At 46.7% G+C, this 22,550-nt stretch overlaps 1 protein-coding gene across 1 annotated transcript in view; it reads right to left on the reverse strand.

The window, feature by feature from the left end:
* Window positions 1-22,550, reverse strand: part of LOC126540463 (neural cell adhesion molecule 2-like) — a 196,130-nt gene that overhangs the window by 78,306 nt on the left and 95,274 nt on the right. The window contains exon 2 of the mRNA XM_050187281.2: window positions 4,489-4,700. Coding sequence (XP_050043238.1) covers window positions 4,489-4,700 — 212 coding nt within the window. The remainder of the gene's footprint in view (window positions 1-4,488; window positions 4,701-22,550) is intronic.

A 22,550-nucleotide genomic window follows, 5' to 3' on the forward strand; every position in this document is an offset into this window, starting at 1 on the left:
TACGATACCATCAACGTACACCCGGCGACAACATTTTACGGACCACGGGATCACAGCCTGAAGACCTGTATACGACAATGTTGTTAGCATATTCTAGTCGAGGGCCGAAATGCAAATACCAGGCTGCATTGAGATGTTGCGGAGATATTCAGTTTTTTCTCAGATTTCATGGTCCGTAATATTTTGTGGCCGAGTGTACCCTACATTCGGATCCTTTTAATACAAGGCTACTCAATGATAAAACGCAAGTTCATCCAGTACTAGAGTATGGATCGGTCGTATGGAACCCACACAAAAAACCTGATACAGACAAAACAGACTCTCCAGAAGGAAGCAGTACGGTTCATTTATCGTGGCTTCGACAGGTATGTTTCGCTTAGCTGCCATCTTCGCAATCCTCAGCTTGCTACTCTCTCTTCCCGTCGTCAGCTGTAACCGTTGATGTTTTTCATACAAGCAATAGCTATCCACAATTTCCTCTACGTAGCAACTACATCACACCAACAAAACCTACATCCACCAAAAAGCATCGTGAGTTGAATATGTCTCCTTTTCACCACCGCGCCGATACGCTTAAATGCAGCCTTCAGAGCGCCGTTCTTAGGCGCCGGTTCCTGTGGCGAGCGTCGGCGTCGGCGTAACGAAGCGAACAAGATGCACAGCGAAAGATCAAAGAGTGAACGCTCAGCGCAGCAGCCGATGAAAGACGTGAGGAGAAAAGCGGAAGAGGAGGGTATGGCCAAAGGGTGAGACGAATAGCGTAGCGCGAGGACGATGGCTACGAGATGGCGCCAGAATAGCACGCGCCTTCTGGAGGTCTGTCGGTGGCGGCTGCTGTGAATCGCGCCCACGCGTCACCCACGCGCTGGATCTCGCGATGTCCAAATTAGCGGGCACTCGCGCCACGCTTAACTTCGACTGCGAATTGCCGCGCGAGACAGGCTCTCCACGCCAGCTAATATATCGCAATATGGTAATACGCGTAGAGCTTCGCTCACATTTCGCATTAAGGCGTGTTGTAATCGTTGGCGAATTTTTTTCCGTTCTATAGTACTGCGCAATACTTTACCCAGTCATCCCTCTTGTGTATTGTTTGCCACTGATTTTATTGCATTTTGTTTTGTGCTCTGCTTCATGTTTTTCCTTCTTTGCGGTTTTGTAATACCAACACAAACGATAGCCCTTCGGTACTGAAGTTTGTTGAAATAAATAAAAGTAATAAACACAGTTTCCTACTCACAAGCAGCATGTCGAACTGTCGAATAAACACACACAGGCACACACATACACAGAGATACACACAAGCACACACACGCACGCACATTTATTTATTACGCCTTATCTGCCTTCATTGTCGTAAATTTCCGAGCAATCTATACCAAGGCGATAACTTTCTGTAGCAGCGAAGCCAAAGCTACGGAGCCGGAGCACACATCTCTTTATTAAGCATCTGCATGTTGTCATCGAACGTAAGCAACTGGCAGCTGGGTAGCGTAAAGCAAGCCCTACCAATTATCATTCTTATTTGTTCTTAAAGATCTGTTTCATAGAAAATAAAAAGCTTGCTTTAGAAAAGGATTTCCGGTTTTGCTTTTCCTAGGTTTCTGGCTTCCTGTAATCCATGTCTGGCTTTCCTTGTCTTGTATACCACCAGCAAAACGTCGGCACTACATGGCGTAGTAACACAAGAGCAAAAGCTCCGCACCTGCGAGCGGGTGCGCGCAGATTTGGCTGTGATGCCACAGAAAGACTCTGCGAAGACGCATCGTCACAACTCTATAAAGGCAGTGCACCATACTTTCGAGGTGTTCAAATTGAAACGCGCCAAGCTTCTCAAGGCGATGGCTTGCCCGTGAGAAATTTATAAAAGCGTTCTACTGCTGTTTGTCGATGCATGCATCCGCAGCATAATGGTTTCAACATCAGCATTCCACGCTAGCGGTCCTTCTTCGAGTCCTGCCGTCCCGCAATTTGAATAATGTTTATTTCATTATCTATTGCATAGTACTTTGTTGGACATGATTAGTTTACAAAGTCACGAAGCCGTTTGCAGCGAGAAGGACGAAATTTAGGCAGATGCAATGCCGGCGGAACCACGTTTGCAGCCCCCGTAAACACCAGCGTCAGTGTTCCCGCTAATAGATATTGTGTAAAACCCTGTGGGCGGAGCGTTGCCGGTATGTCCCGCTCCGCCCTTGCCTTCAGAAGAGTGGTTTGCTGGGCGAATTGATTATGCATCGTTGACTTAGGCAGCGCGAAATAAGAAGGAATCTCCGTCTATGTTATTTCTCGCTGCCTAAGTGAACGTTGCCTTCGCACTGCAATGCATTGAAGAAGGAGTAACATCACCACGAAATGAATCAAAGGCGATCTTTAAGTGCCCGTAAGTCCGCCTTTGCTGATCACATTGACGTATGTCTGAAATAGTACTATTTCTACTTCTAATGCATTGTTAGACTTCGATAAGAATTGTGTCAGGGACCATTTAGAACATGTATATCAATTTGCGAATTGTAACCGGTTGGTTGGCAAGGCATATCCACTTGGAACGAATTCCAAGAATCTCATGGGTTTCGGGATTTCCCTCGTCAAAGTTACGGTAGAAATACACTATCCGTGCACTTACCTTTCGTTTTCAAACCGGCATTTGATGCATTAAATCGCAATAGTAACTGAAACACTCATGTACTTCTTCGCCCACATTGATAATATATACCTCAATACTAGTTACAACAGACTTAATTACAAGTCGATGTGGCTTCCGAACTCAGCGGTTCCAATTTGTAAATTGTGATGTGTGCCGTAAAGTAGTTAAAAAGTACATGAATTAATTTTAATAATTGTTTAGGTATCAATTCTTGTTTCTCGTGCAAGTATATACACCTCTTTGAGTGATCCAGCTCAATGACTGCTATCTGCCACGGGTGATAAAAAATTATGTAATGTCTGAAGACACTCACTAACACACGGTTATAGTGAGGATCAAAGCCACTCGCGTTCCTCCCCAAAATGCATTGATTGTCAGTATTTCTTTGTGATCTTGCAGCTAAATGCGCACGGTTTTTCTCTATCACACAGGATTCAACCCATAACCTCGATTTGATTTCCGCTGTTGCACTTTCTTGCACTTATGGCACAGACTTTTCTCATGGAATGGCGTAAGAATGGCGTTTCCATAAAATAGCGTTCCCCATGGAATGGCGTTTCCCATGGAATGGCGTAATAGCATAAGAATGGCGTAAGATCAGGTATAAAAAGCTTCCACCTGGAGTGATCCGGGTGATGCACGTGTAAGTGCAGTGAGACAAAGGCGGTTCCCTTCTCTACAGACGCCGAAGCGCAATCCTTTGTCAGCTGAAAGCGTCATCATGGTTCTAACACGGCTACGGACACATCCTTAATCATTTCTAGCGGTAGATGCATAATTTCTGGGGTAATTGCATTTCTAATGCCGGTGAAACAAGACTGTTTGGCAAAGGAACGACGATGCTCTGAGGGAAAATTATGCGAGAAGTGTCCCAACTGCCGAGACTCACGGTGTTTAATGACGACTGAGGCTGCCTAGTTCGTAACTATGAAGAATGAAGCTTGCCGAGGCCCGAGAGTCCCAAGACCACACTGCGTGTAGTATTCATAGCGTTCTCATTGTCCAGCACGCCTGCGTAGAGCTGCAGCTCACTTTGCACAGCTTTCCCCCCTGGCAAAGCGGGCGAGCTCGAGGCACTGGGAGTCCTCTTGCATTCGTGTTGCCGGTGGCACACAAATGCGCCAAACACAAAAGACCGCCCCAAACCCAGCGACAAGATTCTCTTACCTTGGGACGCCCGTTTAGAGAATCGGTTAATGCTTAAATCAAGCGCACCTACTCTCGACCCCTATCGCCAGCTATATATCGTCGCAGAACGCGGCTACACGCAACGCCACGCAGATATTGCGAGGCCTGTGCTTTTTTTGTTTTATGACGTCATGCTACTAGGGCCGTAATTTGTATTGCCAAGCTCGTCGTGACGAATGCACTGATGACTAAATCACTGCTGCTTGCTCGGCAACATTCCCATTAGATTCTATGGCTATGTAGAGAGAACACTGGCAGCAAGCATGTGATAAGAGCCGGATCTCCTGCCGCATCATATGATATCCCTCTCCTACGGGCAATATTGATAGTGACCTGGCCAGATCTGTATAGAGTGCTGCTACGCAGACATTTCATATCGCGAGTTTGCTCCATCCCGATTCATTCAATCACGATTGAGCTTCTTGATCGCAATCGGAGTCGTCTGCCTCCCCAATGCCGGGTGAGCACGACCAAATGTCCGCGCATGTCTATCAATGGCAAGGCCGTATGCGCATTAATAAGCGAGCGGTACGTTTTCATTGTTCTCGTATAGTGTATGATCCATGCGTTAAAATCTGGAATATTGCGGGCCGAAGCAATGATCTGGTTACGAGGCGCGTGAGGCACGAAAAAGCTGCGGTGGGTGATCGCACCTGGTTAGGGTTGGAGCCACGCTCACTTGGGTAGGGTGAGTTCTGGCCGCCAACGTCCACCGTGTAGATGACATCTCGGCCGAGCCGGAAGTGTGGCTCGTGGAACCAACGCACCCGCTGCACGTTGTGCGTCCCGTTGAAGGCCGGCTGCCGGGTCACGCACGGAAGCTCTGTCTGCTGGCCCTCGTTCACCGAAATGCTCGTGCGCTCCTCTGCACGGTGGAAAGGTGTTGCACGAGCGTGTGCGGAGAAAAAGGGAGGAAGAAGCGCTGTAAGCACCGGAAATGAGCAGTTTTCTTCGGTTGTTTTACCCCGACACAGCTGATAGCAAACATATCGTCAGGAACATATCTATGTCATGACATATCATATCATCATAGCAGCATGCACCTTTCCTGCGCGATCAGACGCTTTCCTTTCGCGCATTTGTGTGAGATGAAGCTGGCCGGTATTGCATAGCAGTGACCGTAATGAATGAGAGAGAGTGCCTAAAAAGAAGAATACGGGCAGGCACTAACTTCCAACTAAATTTTATTTGTCTTTGTAGCGCTGTTCTTTCTTCAAGTATGTTACACCAACTCGCCCACATAAAGCTCCTGCTGCTTATTTCCTAGGCTATGGCGCATATATGTGCAAATTGTAAGTTGTTCAAGTACAGCTCGCCAACTTTGTTTATTTATCCGGTTACATAGATGCCCACAGGTACAATCTTTGCTCCTAAAGCATGCGGCTACGTAACTATATTTATAAAATCGTTCGTAGAAGCAGGTCGCATATAGTCAATTGTTGGTTATTGTAGTGCGTTGCATTGTTTCAATTTGTGGTTTGTACCATTTTTGCACAGCACAGTTTACTGCACCAACATTGTGTCCCTGGTATGATACTTCCGTGCCATTATTAGACGATGTTATAAATATTATAAATTTCACTCAACTATGTGGTACTGAGTCATTGCTTGTATTCACATGCGTGTTAATAGCATACATTTAGGTCAGAGACAACCTAGTTATTTATTATCTATGGAAGTGCCACTTGTAAACAAAGCGGGCCTACCCTAACCTCTTAAAGCAGAACGTGTGCCAAGTGACCTCCTGAGCATCCTTTTGGAATGTGGTGAACGCAGTTTAAATCATTTTTTCTGGACCTCCAAGAAGTGCGACATATTACTAACGCATTTCTCTTGCATTTACCACAAAGTCGCCACTCATTTTCACCCTTGCTATATCGTGGCTTGAATAATACAAAAATGAGTCAACAATGTTCATCAAATAGCAAGCAGCAGCGATTTTTTATAGCCCGGCGGCTTCTGCACTTCAAGTAGCAGCGTTGGTAACTGGTTCAAGCTAAAATAAGGGCTTGTTTATTATTAGCAATCATCTTCAAGGGTTATTCTACTTGTGCACAATAAGGGTCAACGTACTCTATTACAACCAAGCTTTCTTTTCTGTTCCATGAGTCCAGGAGTCCAGCGGACTTATCTGCCCTTCTCGTTTGGTTGACCAGTTCGAGCTGATTCTTCGAGTCAGAGTTCGACAGCGCTGCTTCCCATCGCCGTGTAGTGGGGTGTGCTTATGGGCGCTCTTCATTAGGCTTTCCAGCTGCTACTGCTGCTCGCTGCTGTCTTCGATTAGCTCTTGAGCTAATCAGTATGACCATACTGACCATTCAGTATGACCATTCAGTATGACCCATACTTGGGTCATACTGAAAGTAATGTCATCATGCCGTCGTCGACGTACCATTGTCTTCCTACCTGGCTCCTGGCTACAGTCTTTGACGATTGGGTTTCACTGTAAACAAACTCCTAATATTGTGTGATTCGAGGGGGCTCTTACTGAATGCGTGGATAATTCTGGAAGCAATGCTTTTATGACGCCGCCGTCGTCGTCGCATGATTTTTATCCCTTCTGGATACTGACTACAGCCTTGTACGATCGGCCTGCACCGGAAACATTGCACATAAACACACGATATACTGCTAATCGAGGCAGCCCGAGGCTGCAGGTAATGCGCGTAAGTGCGGACGTGAGCCCCAGCACCAACACACCGTCGTTGTGATGCCTTCATACTGGTCGTCATTCACGTCAATTATCGCCATTCCATCGTCGTCATGCTATCGTGGTTGCCCCGTCATCGTCATTTTGGCGTAGCGAGTCCACCGTCATCATCACATTGTCTTCATGCCACCTTCATACAGCATTTTTCATACAGCATCATCATCCTAGCATTGTCATACCATCGCCTTCATATTGTCGTCATGCCGTCGTCTTCATTCCAGCTCTGTAATTCACTTCGTCACAACATCGTCGTCATACAACTGGCATCATTCCGGTCACAGCTTCACGTTGTCGTCACATCATCGTCATTATATCTTCGTGTCGACTCCAGCTTTGCCATCACATTGTCATCGTCAATCTATCATCGTAATGCCATTGTATTCATTGCGTCGTCTCCAGACAGTCGTCTTCCTGCCATGGTGGTCGTTTAATTGCCATCATTTTGTCGCAGTGATTCCCATTGTCATCATGGCGTCCTCCTAATACAGTCCTCGTCATTCCGCCATTATAATACTATCGTGGGCATGCCGTTGTTGTCATATCATTGTCAATATTTTATTATCGTTATCATAATTTGGTCATGCCTACATCGTCATTACAACTTCATGTTTCACTTCGTCACACCGTCCTTACCACACCCTATTTTCCGTGCCATTGGTACCATTCTATCAACTTCACAACGTTGTTGTCACGCCATCGTTGTCACGCCGTCATCGTGATGCTGTCGTTTCATTACATCATGTTCATTTTCATGCAGTCGTCGCCATTCCGTCATTGCCGTTGCTCGTCATCCTTCAGTCTCCTTCATGGCATGGTCGTCGTTTCGTCGTTGTTATTCATTCGTCGTAATCCATCATAAGTGCGTGATCTAGCGCAACGAGCTTGTGTTAGCAAAGGTGGTTCCAAGTGACAGTCTGTCCAACCGGGTCGTGGGGTCTCTGCTTGCAAATGACCGCTAAGCATGAACACCGTTCTTCACGAACACCAATGAAAGCTTCGCTGCAACCGATTCCCCCAGCACTTGGAATCCGCAAGCGTTGTGTAGGGTAGCCAACCGGGCTCAGTCGTGGTTAACCTCCCTACCTTTCATTTATCATTTTCTCTCTCTCTCTCTTTAATTAAAGTAAAAGTGGCGGTTCCATTGAAATATATCCAGAAAGCTAGCGTTGCTATTTAGAAGACTGTTTACGCAAAAAAAAGAAAACCGAATTTGCGCAAATGACGCCACAAAATTTCTGACATCCTTCACTGGTACCATTTTCCTCCGTTTTGAACGCGAACTTAAAATAATCCAAGCTCGGTTTTCACCTCAATGCTAGCGTTTCAGCTTATTGCAGTCAATACACGGTCAAGAAAACCACTGTACGACCGTTTTTTTTTTCGAAATTCTTAAACCACCGTAGGTCATTTCAAAAACCAGCGGTTCATTCTCGGAGTGTTCCACCCTTTTTCCCCTGGTAAGTACGAATGGAAGTCGATCACTAAGAAGTCGTTGGGACCCTTCCTGTTCAGCACGCAAGAGTCCCGATATTACATAAAGCTGAATTCCTCATAAATATTATCGTGCTATAATATATGTACTGCTACGCGAAGAGCACCCCCAATTATCTATAATTGCGAAGGCTGACTGATTCTTATACCTGCAAAATTGCTAACCTTATCCTACAACCTAATTCTCAGTCATCCTCGACAGCGTTATCTTTCCCAGTGCCCTCATTCTTGTGTTCTCGAATCAGTGTTGCATGGTAAGCGTAACTCCACTTCACCTTCTCAATACTCAGAGTATTCACTACACCAGTTACTTGTCCAGTCCATACTGTTCAAAGCGTAAAATAATGAAAGTAAAGCATAATAAAAGGGAGGCGTGAGAAGCTATGAAATACAAAGAAACAGCGTTTGGGAGAAAGGAAAAACTTTATCTACCACACAGCACCAATTTTCTTGCGATATTGATTTCTTTATATCTTGTTTCGTTCTAACATACGCATATCCGGGCAAGCGCTCAACGCAGAATCAACGGCGAGAGCCTCCAGACCTGTGCTTTCGCCGCACTCTCAATGATGTTCGCGCCAATTTCGCACCCTCCGCCCTCCACATGATTCTCCCCCCGCGATGGACCGCAGGTACAAGAAGGATTCGTTCGGCTCTATGTATGTACGCCAGGCCGGGCGCGAAATCCCCAGTCGTTCATCACGCACCGCTTCTCTGCGGCCGCCGGTGTCCGAGACCTGAAGGATTAGCAGCGCGATGAAATCTGGCGAACTATCTGTCATGAACCGCCCAGCCGCTGGCGCCTGGCCCGTCGATCGGCTCGTTCTTTTCTTAACGTGGTCGTGGGTATCTCCGGTGCTGCCCTCTTTGATTGGGTGCCATTACTCCCCTCATTTGTGACCTTGCTTCTCGTGTAGGAACCTCCGCTGTCCGACCCTATTTATTGGCGCCCGGTCTCGCCGCGCTGACGTCTTCTGCCGCTGGAACATCTGTCTTCGGCGCCGCTAGCACCGCTTTCTTCGCGCTAATTGAGAGATTTCACGTACTTGTTCTCTTTTTTCGTGTACGCATTTGTTTTGAAGCAAAGAAGTGGATAGAACACATTCTTGAGCCGAGTGTCCTTGAAGTTTTCTTAAACTGTCTAATGTTTACCGCGGAAAGGGGGGGATCCGTGTACTCACAATCATATTCAACAACGAAAGTAATGCTTGAAATTCATTTCCGATAATAGGTGGCGCAGCTCCTGTCTGTCTCTCTCTCTCTCTTGTAGCCTGCCATTGCACTTATGCACTTTACAGTATTTATATAAGCCGAGCTTGCGACTGCTTATAGTGTGACACGAGGTGAGCTGGCACCTGCGGCCACCGGCCACTTGAACGAGAACAGTAAATTGCATGTGGCACGCGTGCTGTACGAGTGTTAAACCATAAGCTAGAATCTGTTTCCTATATCCAATATACCTATTCACAGATTTTGTTTATATTATTTTATAGTTCTTTTTTATTATTGTTATGTTGAACTATCCGATTCTTGGTCAATCCCCCAGAGTGGGTATGTGCCACTAACGTTCAGGCTATACATCTACATCTACCATTAATAACCGAACATGGTTTTGCCAAGGCCTCACTTGTTAACTTCGTAACATTCTTCTGGAGGAGGTGCAGGATGCGTGGATGATACGATCGCCGGAGTGTACCCCCGATTAAAGACTAGTGATTAGTTTGACGGAGCTTAACCCTGTCCACGTAAGTACCAGCCGTCACACTCAGGGACTCCAGTCACAGCACGGTCTCAGTGTGCGAGGACGATCTGAGACACACCTGAGCGTGCGAAGATGATGAATCTGGCACGTTTCACTGTTACAACTCCAGGGCAATGCATCGTCAACCAAACCCCGGACGCCAGATTCGTTTCATCGAGGCGTTCTTGAAGACGCCGACGACCGGCTTGATCACTTCGAACGGGTCGCCAACTTTCGCGACTGGAACCACGAGCGCATACTACGCATTCTGTATTTGGCTCTCGAGAATTGCGCACGGACGTGGTTTCAGAACCACGAGTCGACGTTGACATAGTGCGGCGAATTTTGTCGGCTATTTCGCAACACTTATACCAGTGCGGACAGATAGGAGAAAGCAGAATCGGCGATCCTAGCAACGGTTCAAAGGCCGAATAAGAGCGTTACCGCGTATGTGAAGGACATGGCTCAGTTCCTCCCATGCGCGGACCCCTCTATGGCTGGTGCTAAAAGAAGTAGGTCACTTAATGCGAGGTGTAAAGCAAGAAATCGTTGCCGGCCTCATGCGCAACCTTCCGACGACACTCGTGGACTTTCTCGCTGAAGTCAAAACTGTAGGAAAAAAGCCCTTCGACAGCGTGCCAAACAGTGCAACCATGATATCGTCATTCCAGGTAACTTCACTGCCGTCACTCTAAGTAATGACAGCACCTTCTTACGATTGCTGATCAAGGCTGTCATCAAGGAGGAACTCCAGAAGATGGGGGCAGCCGACCCACCCATAGGGCAGCATTCCGTGTCTGAAATGATACGTGCCAAAATCAGGCCGGCCATTAAAGTTTCTGAACCGTGCGAGGCGCCACATCAGTGTCAACGTGTTATTTATGCGGAAGCTGTGCGGTGTCCTCCGCTGTGCGATACCTCCAGCCTCGTGCACCCCGCTGAACAAATGGAAGTAGGTTTCAGGTCTCGCAGCCCGCCATCCTCCGCTGGAATACGACGAAGGAAAAGCGACGTTTGGCGAAACCCGGACCACAGGCCTCTTTGTGGTCATTGTGGCGAAGCCGCAAACATCTACAAGACGTGTCCTTACCGCCTAGTGGGTCTCCGTGGGTTCTCTTCAACTACACCTCGTCCGTGACCTAGTGAGCGACGCGTGCAAATCGGGAGCTTCCTCGCGAAGCGTCGTAATTTGTTCGAAGAATGCCGGCATGAACCCCGTTCATCGTCAATTGCTCAATACCGGTCCCCAAGCAACGCCTACTCTCGTAGCGTTCAAAGACACCGCTCGCCCAGTCGCGGGGACAGGAAATGCTTGGTCGAGCGACGTCAGATAATTAGGCCACTGACATAAAGTGTACTGAAGACTCTCCATTCCGGCGACAACGACCAGCGCAAAGCGATATGCAGACACACTCACGTGCCGCAAAAGAAGTGGTAACGTCTGACGTTCCTGTAACCGCCGACAACGAAGAAATAAGAACTTTAATCAACACTGAAGCGGGCACCTCTGTTATGAGCATCGACTTTGCCTTCAAGCTAAAGAAAATTTCTACCCAGTGAACTGAGTCACAGATCCGTACCGCAGGAGGCCACTTCCTAAATTCCGCGGGCGGCTGTGCCACAGGAGTGAATATTCGCGGCTTTACTTACGGGCTTTACTTACGTCGGAGATTTCATTATCCTGCAGGGTTGTTAGAGAGACTTGATACTTGGAATGGATTTCCCGCAGGCTTATAGAGTCGTCATGAATTTGCAAGAGTCACGGGTAACGTTTTCGATGGCACACGCCATAGCAAGCAGCAATTGCGACAGCCATGACAACGCCTTCCACATCTTCGACGACAGCATAACGTTACCACCAAGGAGTAGCATATTAGTCCTTGTAACCTGCGACGCATCCGACGACAACGATTGCACTGCCGAAGCAAATATTCCGCTGTTGCTGTAACAGTATATCTGCATAGCTCTAGACCTTGTTCTGTCGCAGAACGAACGTTCACTAGTCCTTCTGAAAAACTTCTGCAGTGAGTTTCAGCACGTCCCTCGAAGCACCGCTCTGGCCTTCTTCAACTAAATTGCTGACTGCTGCCACGTCGGTACATTAGATATGGCTTCACCGGGCATGACAAATGCTACCAGCCTGAGCAACCGCATTCACGTTAATGCCGGCTTGTCGCAACTGCAGAAGCAGCGACTCTAGCCCTCGTGAGGGAACTCTCTGGCTGCTTCTCCACATAATCTAAAGTTCAGCGCACGTTCGTTTCGAAACACCGTATTTTAACAGAAGAGTTGGCGCCACCAGTTCGTCAGAATTGATACCGCGTATCGGCAATGCAAAGAAAGTCGAATAAACGGCCAGTTAATGAAATACTGAATAAAGACGTGATTCAGCCTTCGACAAGTACGTGGGTGTCTCCCGTCGTTTTGCTAAAAAAATTACAAAACAATATGCTTCTGTCTCGATTACAGACGGATTAACAAAGTCACCAAACGTGATGTTTGCCCTCTGTCAAGGATCGACGACGCCTTTGACCATGTACGCCATGCCCAGGTCTTTGCTTCGTTAGATCTTAAGTGGCAATACTGGACCACGACGGTGGCTTTTGAGAGTGAAGAAATGACGCAGAATATGCTCGCACCTGCAGCCGCCGGCCACTTGAACACCTAGTGCGTATGAAAAATGGAAATGCAGCAGAACAAGAAACTAAATATTGCGTAAAATCTATCAAGTACACACAATTTCAGAATGCGAATAAAACCACCGGTCACTCAAACACAGGTACGCATAGGCCAATGCTGTTCAAATTATTGGTCGTGTGCCCAAAATTGAAGTTATCTTGTTGAAAGTGCGGTCTAGAGAAAGAGACAAACGTCGTTTTTAAGCTACTCTTAGTTCCTGTCCTCTGATTCGGAGTCAAGCTGAGCCCAGGTCACAGGGCTGAGTCCAACTGACTGGACTCGATAACGTCCTTTCCTTATCTGGACAACTAGCGGTGGCCAAATGGTTTGTTAAGCTCAAATAGTTGAGTGGTTTCAGCTCTCCTGCGCGTTGATAAGGGGGTGGAGGGATATTCTAACCAGGTAAAATGTGCAGAGAAGAGACTTCTCTTTATCATTCCTTGTAAGTAGGCAATGCATACGTTAGGGAATTTTCCATGTACTTGATACACCTGTTAGTGCCACCTTTTCTCAATCTTGCCTTGAGCAACATCGTTGGGTATGTGTAATATTCAGGGCCTAACAATTCGCACTGCATCCTCTTTAGTGTTTGTCTATGATAGAAGTTGTAGGAGGAGCCCGCATTTTTCCGGAGACCCTAAGCCGACTGCGGAGCTGTTTTAGACGTTAAGCTCTTCATTTCACCTCTGAGGAACTTCTCTCTGGCCATTTCATGCGGTTGCTCACGGTGACAAGATCGCTCAAACTACGGCGTGAATGCGTTTATTTCACTCTGTCCTCTGATGACCTGGGTGACTCAAGGAGAATCTGTGATCTTATGGTGTTTGACCTGTGCTTGCAGCTACGTTATGACTATACAGTTTTTCTGGGGTAGCGGTATCCCCCATAAGCACCCCATTTGGATACATTCCGTGAATTTGATAAATTTGGGTGTGACCCCTATGTCATTGCGACAACTGAGATGTTACACTTGTATAGTCTAAAAATTGAATATACGGACAAAGTATACACACTAACTTAACACAACACTTAAGAGCACAGTATTTACGGTGTATTTTATTTTATTGGTAAAACTTATTTCGAAAATCACCCGTGATATTTAGCAGGATTATGTTTCCTAACCCAGATTAAGACTACTCACAGTCACCCAACATTTAAGGAAAAAATGAAAGTGAATATGTGACTAATTACAATTTTTTTGCTAATTAACTTTCAGAATAATTACTTGACGTCACATATTGCGATTTACGAATTGTAGCCAGTGACGTTTAAATCATATGCCGTTTTAACGGTGATATCCACTTTTAACTACAGCGGATGGTGCCAGTTTCGACATATGCATTCCCAGAGTTCCCGACGATTCTTCAATTCAATAAAAGCGTTTTCTTTTTTAAAGAAAGCAAATGGCACAGTGAAATTTTGCAAGTTTGACTGCGCTTAATTCAAAGCTGGAGCTAGTCTCGAAATTCGTTCCAAGTGGATGTCCCCAATGAAGTCACTGGCTTCAATTTGTGTGTTGCATCATGTTCGCTGAGGTAAATATTTCCAAAGTTATTTAGTGAACTTTTGTGAATTAGACATTTATGCGTGTTGATTTGAGGTGCATGCAATGCATAGCTCTTCAAGTATTTCATCTCAGTAAGCAGATCTGCGTTAATGTCACAGGTGATTTCTAAAAATTATTTTACCGTCCTAATAAAACGCCCGGCATGGGTGTATTTAGAAGACAAGTTTATTGACGCTATATTCAGGATTAAAGTGCCATGCAAGCCAGTTCGCTGAGGATCTGTTCTCCCCTCAGTTAGGCAACGTGTAAGCATGGAAAATTGTGTGCTCAGGAATTAGGATAACTTCAAGTGTGTAGTCAGCCTGGTGTCGTCTGGCTCGCTGTAGTACAGTAACTGTAATACAATACAATAAAATACAATAAGGTTGAAATTGGGAGGCTGTCGTAAGTAAAACAATTTAATTTTCTCAGCCTTTCTCTGACTGCACTTACGTGGATGTTTTGCCAACCAGGAAAGTTCGCTTGCAGAAAATGTGCGACGAAGCTAGCGTGCGGTGTTCAAGTGCTTCTGCAGCAGTTGTGTCAGCGCAGATTAGCCGCGTTCGACGCTGTACGCAGAAGCTGCACCGAGCAGATAAGGAGCCTCGATACAAACGCGCTGAATCCTAGGCGTCCGTGTGAAGGCTCCTTATAATGGCAGACGACTGCACAAGGTGTCAGCACGGTTCAGAATGTTGTATTTTTATCTGCAAGACGTGTTTACTGAACGAAGGTATGCTCACAAAAGTGACACTATTTTAGTATTGCAGTCATGCATTCAGCAACATAAGCTCATCGCGATGTCTGCGCGAATATTGGTGACTGCGCCAGCTAACGAAAACTGCAATATTTCGGTATTACTACGAGGGCTGCCATTGACATATATGGCGTGTATTGATGTAGCACCGCCATGCTTGCGCATTTAGACACCATTTGCATCGAATCAGGCTCACGTGTGTTTTTCTTTATTTTCCTTTGCGAACAGGAACCGTTTCAAACCGAGTTCGGAATCATTGGGCTCATACATGCGAAAGCGTCAGCAGTGCAGTTTGCGATTCAGAAGCTCTACAGAGCTCTAGTTAACTGATCGCGTGATTCTGTCTGTATCAGTACAGGTTAACATTTTCGGAACTGCGCTGTTAATCGCTTCTCCAAAGCCATCGGCGGAAAAGCACGTCTATAGAAATAATGCCACGTCATTAACATGTGCAAACTTTCAGTGGCTTCCCCTTAGCGTCGTCGTACGCGCCCTGGTACAAGAGAACAAAAACAATTTATACGAAACCATGGCCAGCAACCATGCTTGCTGACAAAGAAAGACGCACAGCCACCAAGTAAAACGTATTAAAGGACAAGACGTTTCGGCTTCCATACGGAAGCCTTGTTCACAATGGGGCGAAAATGGTTGATGGGCCTATTTAAATAGGTTTTAACATGTGGCGCAATTATCGCGCGCAGGACGGGGGAAGGGTTCCTTCCTTTCGATTGAGCGTGTGTTCTGTTGATTGTGTCTCAAGATACTCCAGGTAGAGACGTCACTTCCAATTTCTTTCCTGCCTGATTAGACTAGATTTCATCCAGTCAATAATGTGCGTAGTCTTGCTCTGTCAAAGCATTCGAAGCCCCTCTTCTCTTATCCGCATCATTTTGATGTTGGCGCAGCCGCTGTTTCAAGTTGTCCGTCTCCCCTGTGTAGACGCAATCGCAGTCCGCACAGGGGATCTTGTAAATAACGCCAGGAAAGACTTCTTTTGGGCGCTCGTCCTTCCCACTAACGAGCGCGCATCTTAGTTTGCGCACAGGAACCTGAGCCGCCTCAGCGTCATATTTACGCAGCACGCGTGATACGGACTCACTTATCCCGGGCACGTAAAGAGGGGAAGCGCGTTTCTTCGGACGGGCACTGCCAGCTTCAAAAGGGTTGAACAAACGGTGTTCCACAGCATTCATGAACGCAGGGAGGTAACTGCTCGTCGAAAGATCTTTCCGGATTGTCTGCACGTCGGAATTTAGGTCTCCAGGTTCCGTGCGGCTCGCATGGCCCAACAGGGAGGCAACAACTGACCTCTTGTGAGCGTCAGTGTGTGCACAGACAACAAATTCAGGTACCAGCCAGTGTGTGTACTCTTGCTGAAAACGTTGAAAGAAAGCGTACCATTGCTTATTTTCACCAATACATCCAAAAACGGCACTTTCTGGTGCGTCTCCATCTAAACCGTGAACTGAATGGAATCCGCTTGGTTGTTTAGACACATATTGAAAGCTTGCAAAGTACAGCGCTTGATTACGCAAAACCAATCGTCATAGTAGCGTAGGAACATTCTTGGTGATGGGCTGAAGGAAGCGAACACGCGACTTTCCAGATATTCTATTGTCATATTCGCAGCGGTCACCAAGACAGAGGCACCCATTGGTGTAACGTGGACTTGGTTGTAACAGAAACAGAAGTAGGTGCTGCCCAGGCAGAAACTAAGGAGGCTCTTGAAGTCGGGCAACGGCGTCGAGAGCAGCAGAATCGAGCGTAATCAAGCGCTGTGCTTGAATGTGAGCCTGCCATTGCGTCTACATAGGGGAGAGGGGGACCACTTCAAACAGCGGCTGCGCTAACATCAAAATGATGTGGATAAGAGAAAAGTGGCTTCGAATGCTTTGACAGAGCACGCAGCAACGACTACGCAAAATATTGACTGGATAAGATCTACTCTAATCGGCACGAAAAAAAGTGGAAGCCTTTATCAGGAGTCTCTCGAGACACAATAAACCGAACACACGCTCAATCGAAACGAAGGAACCCTTCCCCTGTCTTACGCGCGGTGCATGCGCCACATGCTAAAACCTATTTAAACAGGCACATCAACCTTTTTCGCCCCAGTGTGAACAAGGTTTCTGTGTGGAAGCCGAAACGTCTTGTCCTTTAATAAGTTTTACTTGGTCGGTGTAGGTCTTTCTTCGTCTGGTCTCATCCCGACCAGACGGTATTCCGTCGAACTCATGATTAAACCATGCTTCCTCTTTTTAACAAGTATGTCTTACTTTCGTCATTTGAACATTTAGGCTATGGGCTAAGCAAGCACGCACTAGTTCTAAGCATAGGTGAACTGTACTTTTATGTTATACCGCCACCTACAGCTGCCCTATTTGTGAAGGCCGTTTGACTATCTGAACAGGCGGCGAGTCTACGTTTTCAATACACTCCCAAGTGCTTTCCAACCGTTCGTAAGGGCCACAATCACAGGTGACTGGGGCCGCCGTACAGTCCGTTTCCGTGCACCAGTACAATTTGAAGAGACCGCTAGAACTTCTGAAGGGCGGAAACCTCCTAGAGGGAGATGTCTTCGGTGAAAGCGGGGGAGGGACATCGGCCGAGTAGCTTTTCTACCCGTACATTCTTTCGACACAAAGCGGACGCAAACTTGCACATCCTCGTCCATGGTTTTTGCAGTTCCTTACAATTTCTTCTTTCCCGCAAAAAGCTCGAGGGCACCGGTCTGGAGGGCGTGTCTATCAAATGAAGAGAAACCATCCACTAGCAAAAGAGAAAAAAAAATGAAAAAAAATGAGGTATACGAGTTAGGGGCTGGTAGAGAAGAGCTAAATTTTGAGAAACAGGAACGAGTTAAGGACAAAGTCATAGAGCGGGGAGACGAAGCAAAGAAGATACGAAAATCAGTGAGTGCAGGTGAGGGAGGGGCGGGTGGGGGGGGGGGGCTCAATTTCCAGAGCAGATTTACGATTCTCGGCGTGTCCGAGCGTAGTTCGAGAACCGCCTCGCACGCACGGACGTTATTGATTCACGCGGAAGGTGAGGGGGAAGGGTGCATTGCGCAAAATAGCTTGCCAGCATGAGAGGGTGGTTGTATAAGTGAGGAGACGATCGGAACAGCCTCACGGCGAAGGGGGAAATGTAGAGTGGAAGAAATTTCCTAAAAAAAGAAAATTAAAAAAAGGGATGCGATTCCTAAACATGCTTCAGTGGGTGTGCTTCACCTAACAGGAGAGCACGGAATGAGCGGAGAAGGTACAAGGAAGAGCTCAGAAGAGAGGAGGAATGTGGGGGAAAGGAAAGCTGTTTTCGAAGATGGAAGACGCAGGAAATAGACGGAGTGAGGAAGGGCGGCCGTGGAAAGCGGGCGGTGCTTCGCGCACACTTCACCGCTCTCTACACAGGTCGCGCAACATCGTCCGACCGTCCCGGATTTACACGCATCCATATCGTCGAATGCGCTTCGTCGAGTTGGCTATATAGCAACGGAAAGGAGCCAGAAACTCTGCGTCTATGACGCTAAAGTATCGTTTATCGGGAGCTTTTCACTCTCTGCTTTGATGTCGTTTTTCTTGTGCTTTTTGTTCGTTCCGCGCTCATAAATAATGCTTTCCTCCATCTTCTTTCTCTCTTCACTGAACCTACGAGCATTGCGTTTTGCAGTGGAACGCACGCTTCTTAAATGAGCTTCACTATACATCTGATGCTGCATTGTAGTGTTTGCTATCTTTCTGCGATCCTGTCGGTGCAGCCCCATCCGCGTCGTATCTACGCAGCGTCCCCACCTTTCCTTCCTCCAAGTTTGTCCGGCGAACTTTTCGCTTTAATAATGCTCCTCCCGCCTCGCTCGGAGCGACGGAAGCAGTCTTCACCGCGTCCAACGTCGTTCGCGGAGCAATCGTTACATTCGGACGCAGCGTGTGTCCGGCGCTCGATGGGACGTTACTTGTTTCCTTTACCCTCCGCCACATCGCAGCAACCGTTACCTGCTCTTCCTTTAGGCACGGGAGAATGAACTCGGGAAAGAGACAGTAGAGGTGATTGCCGCGCGCAGTAATCGTACACCGTATGCCGACCATGCCTCGGCGGCTCTTCATACGCGTTTGCGGAAACGGCTGCCAGGAGTGTGGTGTTTCGGGGCAATGTTATGGCGGTGCTTCCCTTAAGAGAGCCAGCTTCCTTAACTTCCTTAGTTTCGTCCGATGGTCACTCGTCTGGGGAATTTTCCTCTTTCGAGCATTTAGTGGTAATGTCTACGCGGATTGAATCAATTTGTGAAAAAAGAACGAATTGTTTTATTACTTATCCTTTCTCTCCTTCTCTGGTATAGCTATGCATATATATTTTGGGCCTTTATCTGATATCCTAAACAATAAAACGGTAATTGCCGGAGCCTCTGTGTACACATGTAGTTATTTCTGCTACCACACTGCAAATCAACGGATGTATATGCCTGAAATCGAAAGCGTGGCCATTGCTGCCTTCAAAGCAGCAGTAATGTAATGTTTGGCGGGCAGTGCAAAAGCAAGAAAAATATGTCTGACATACGCGTATTACATGAGTGCTTTGCGGCCACAGCACTGTCACTGCGAAAGGTGTTGATGTCGTCGTCGTCGTCGTCGTCGTCGTCGTTGTTGTTGTTGTTGTTGTTGTTGTTGTTGTTGTAAGGTAGACCTAGCCTTTCAAATGTTGCCGGCGACTTTTACGCCCGAGCATTACTTTTCACGCGAGGTAGTGTCGGAAGCCCATCAAATTCCATCTGGTAATACAACGGATTACTAATGGCCACAGTGGATTTGAACCAGGATGCAACAGACTGCGCGCCAGTCATTACACGTCGACCAACATGGTTCACCATCCACACTTGCTCTGTCTCACGGAGGCATTTTATTAAGCGTGAAATCGTCCCCTCAATATCACGTGTCTCGCACGAACAAAATGTACCTTGCACTCGAGTTTGGGGCAATTGTGAGCTTGAATCAATATGTAATTACTTCAAGTTGTGCGTCAAATTCGACAAACCTTCGAAAACAATGGTCATCGTCACCAACACATTCACAGTGTACCTGTGATGATGACGACTTAACTACGGTCTTGCACCCCCACGCTGGAATTCGCGCTGGTCCTGGGCGCATTTGATAAATTAGGGCGGCTTCAGTACTGTGAAGGCCATTTGTCACACATGGTTGGTGGGCTCGAGATCACAAAGAATGAAGGGGACTTAAAATACTTTCTCCAGATTATGCAGGCCCGTGTTCACGAAGATGTCTTACGTCAACGTGATTTCTAAGAGTAAATTCCAGACAATCCCGATGCTCGACATATGATTAGTCAAGGCAGCAGTCCCCTGGCAGTGACCCCTTATGAACACAAAGCTTTGTGGCTTGTGTCCCTGCTGCATAACTATTTTCCAGTCACGAGGAGCCGTCTTTGTTGACATTGCATTTCTCTTAGTGGTCTAAGTGCTACTCTAGGTGCCATAGGACGATCCTATCGTCACCTTTCCAAGAGAATTGACTAAATGGATGGGGGGCTAAAGTGCCACACATAGGGGTGACCTGTCGCGTTCTAGCAGCTTCTAGCTGTTTGGGCGAAGGTGGCAAGAGGGCCGTGTCTGGTACCGTCGGGTCCAGGTGGTAATTAGGAAAGCTTCCACGAAGCTAGTGGTGCTTGCTGGGTCTCGATAACAAACGCACTCTCCATAAGGATATTTCTTTCGATTAGAATGTCACGCAGATCCTTCATAGGGAAGAAGGAACAGTTGGGCGCAAAATTCGCGCAGAATTACTACTCTGATGAGGCAATATCGCGAGGTGGAGAGCCAGACACTAACAGTGGTGGTATTGCTGTCGTGGTATTCGAACAGCGGGCACAGTTTCCTATAATGTGTAGTAACTTGAAATGTCTTTTTTATGAAATGCTTGTCCTAAATCAGGAAATTCTTTGGCGTAAGGTCAAATATATTCACGTCTGAAGCCTAATTTACAAGTATTTTTCTTCGTAAGTGCTACTGGCCGTAGGCTCGCAGCATTCGCTAATAATGTGTCCACAATCAGGAATGGCTGGAAAAATGCTGACAATTCCAACGTAGCAGCGTTTTGTGAATGCGGTGCCTGGTGCGATGTATGATTCAGTAACACTTCATAAATATGACCAAGATCTGACGATATTCAAAATTTGCAATTGTTGTCTTACATACTTCGAATTCATCAGAAATATTTTCCCCTTCGATCTCTTTTTGTAGAGCGATGCCAGCCAATTAATGTAGCACTTTAAATGCGACGCTTGAGCATGATGTTACGGATTCTCAAGCCGGATGCATTCGTCCCAGAAGGAAAACAGTGAAAGCACTTTCATCGTAATACATTTCGTCGTACACCCTTTCCTTCCGTAGTCGAACCCACCGGATGACGCACTACATTTAGCAAACACATACACTCTAATGTGATGCGGTTGAACTGACAACTGCGCAGCCAGCATTCAGCAAACTTATGCTCGGCCTACGCGCTTTGTTGTCTCGACTCGCCGCAGTGTGGCGAAGTTTAATTACGAGAATTTTGGCACAGCCAAAGATGGGCTCGCCTAGCAGGAGGTGTGCACCCATTGAGCTATGGCGTGAGCATTTTGGGCAAACGAGTTTACTACAGATCTTACTACAAGATTTTAGTACAAAGTCTGATATCGATGCGCGTCATCGCTTGATTACCACCACCGCAATTTAAACATATGGGCATTCAGCTACCACTACCGACATGGGGTGCAATGTCACGTAGTCGTACATGCCGACTCTTAAGATTCAAAGCGGGAACGCCTGTCATGCATCTTGGGCTTATCAACGTTCGCAACACATGGCTTTCGGTGAGTACCTTAGGCTACATATACCACGAGACTTCACGTGAAGCGCAGTCGCGGAAGTCACGGTCAGCGATGTGTTATTCGATGTCATCAGTGCGGCATAGCTGCTTCAAAATTGAACGTTTTGTGACAGTTATAGAACAAGTGTATTTCTCGCGGTAGCGATAAGTAGACGCGGAATCCTAGCACGAAGAAGGAAAGCTAGCATGAGAAAGCTGTGGGAGTAAGAGGCGCCTGGGGGCACCTCGTTAACGCATTCAAGTCATTGCAGTATGCCTAAATCAGAGCTGGCAACACATTCTTGAATGTGGCTTCAGCTGGGTTTTATTTAAGATCTACAAGAAACTATTCTTACAATAAACTACTACTATAGTGCGAGCATTGATTATTAACAAAATTTAAGCGTGACATGGAGATTGCGGAATATCCAGGCAACCTCACCGGACAATTTTTCTGCGCTATAATATCGGCATTAAAATTTTGAAACCAGGGTACGTTGCAATCTAAATACTCAGAAATGAGGCACACAATGCCGCGAGAGACATTACGAAGCTCATCTTTCTTGAAGGCGTGGTTTTCATCCAGGTAAACTCCTTCAATTCTTAATATGGCCTCATGCTTGACGTTTACGTCGAAGAAAAGAAAATTTGCCAAGGGCGCTCGATATTTGTGCTTCTTTCTTGTCACGTCTCTTCGACTAAAAATAAAAGCCTTCTGGAATGGCTTATCTTGCCCCCACTGATTCAGCGTCATGGAGTGGAATAAGTGGCAGAGAGCGACTGGTACGAGATTGATGTCAGCGTTGGCGTTTTTCACTCGAGTCGCTGTATACGAACGGGAGCTCTCTTTCTTGTTTTCTTTCACAAAATTGACAACTAAGTTCACGCTGCCGTATGATTATATAGTGCTGATGCAGTGTTATTGAGCCAC

The sequence above is a fragment of the Dermacentor andersoni genome, chromosome 2, assembly GCF_023375885.2.
Source record: "Dermacentor andersoni chromosome 2, qqDerAnde1_hic_scaffold, whole genome shotgun sequence".
NCBI classification, from domain to species: domain Eukaryota; kingdom Metazoa; phylum Arthropoda; class Arachnida; order Ixodida; family Ixodidae; genus Dermacentor; species Dermacentor andersoni.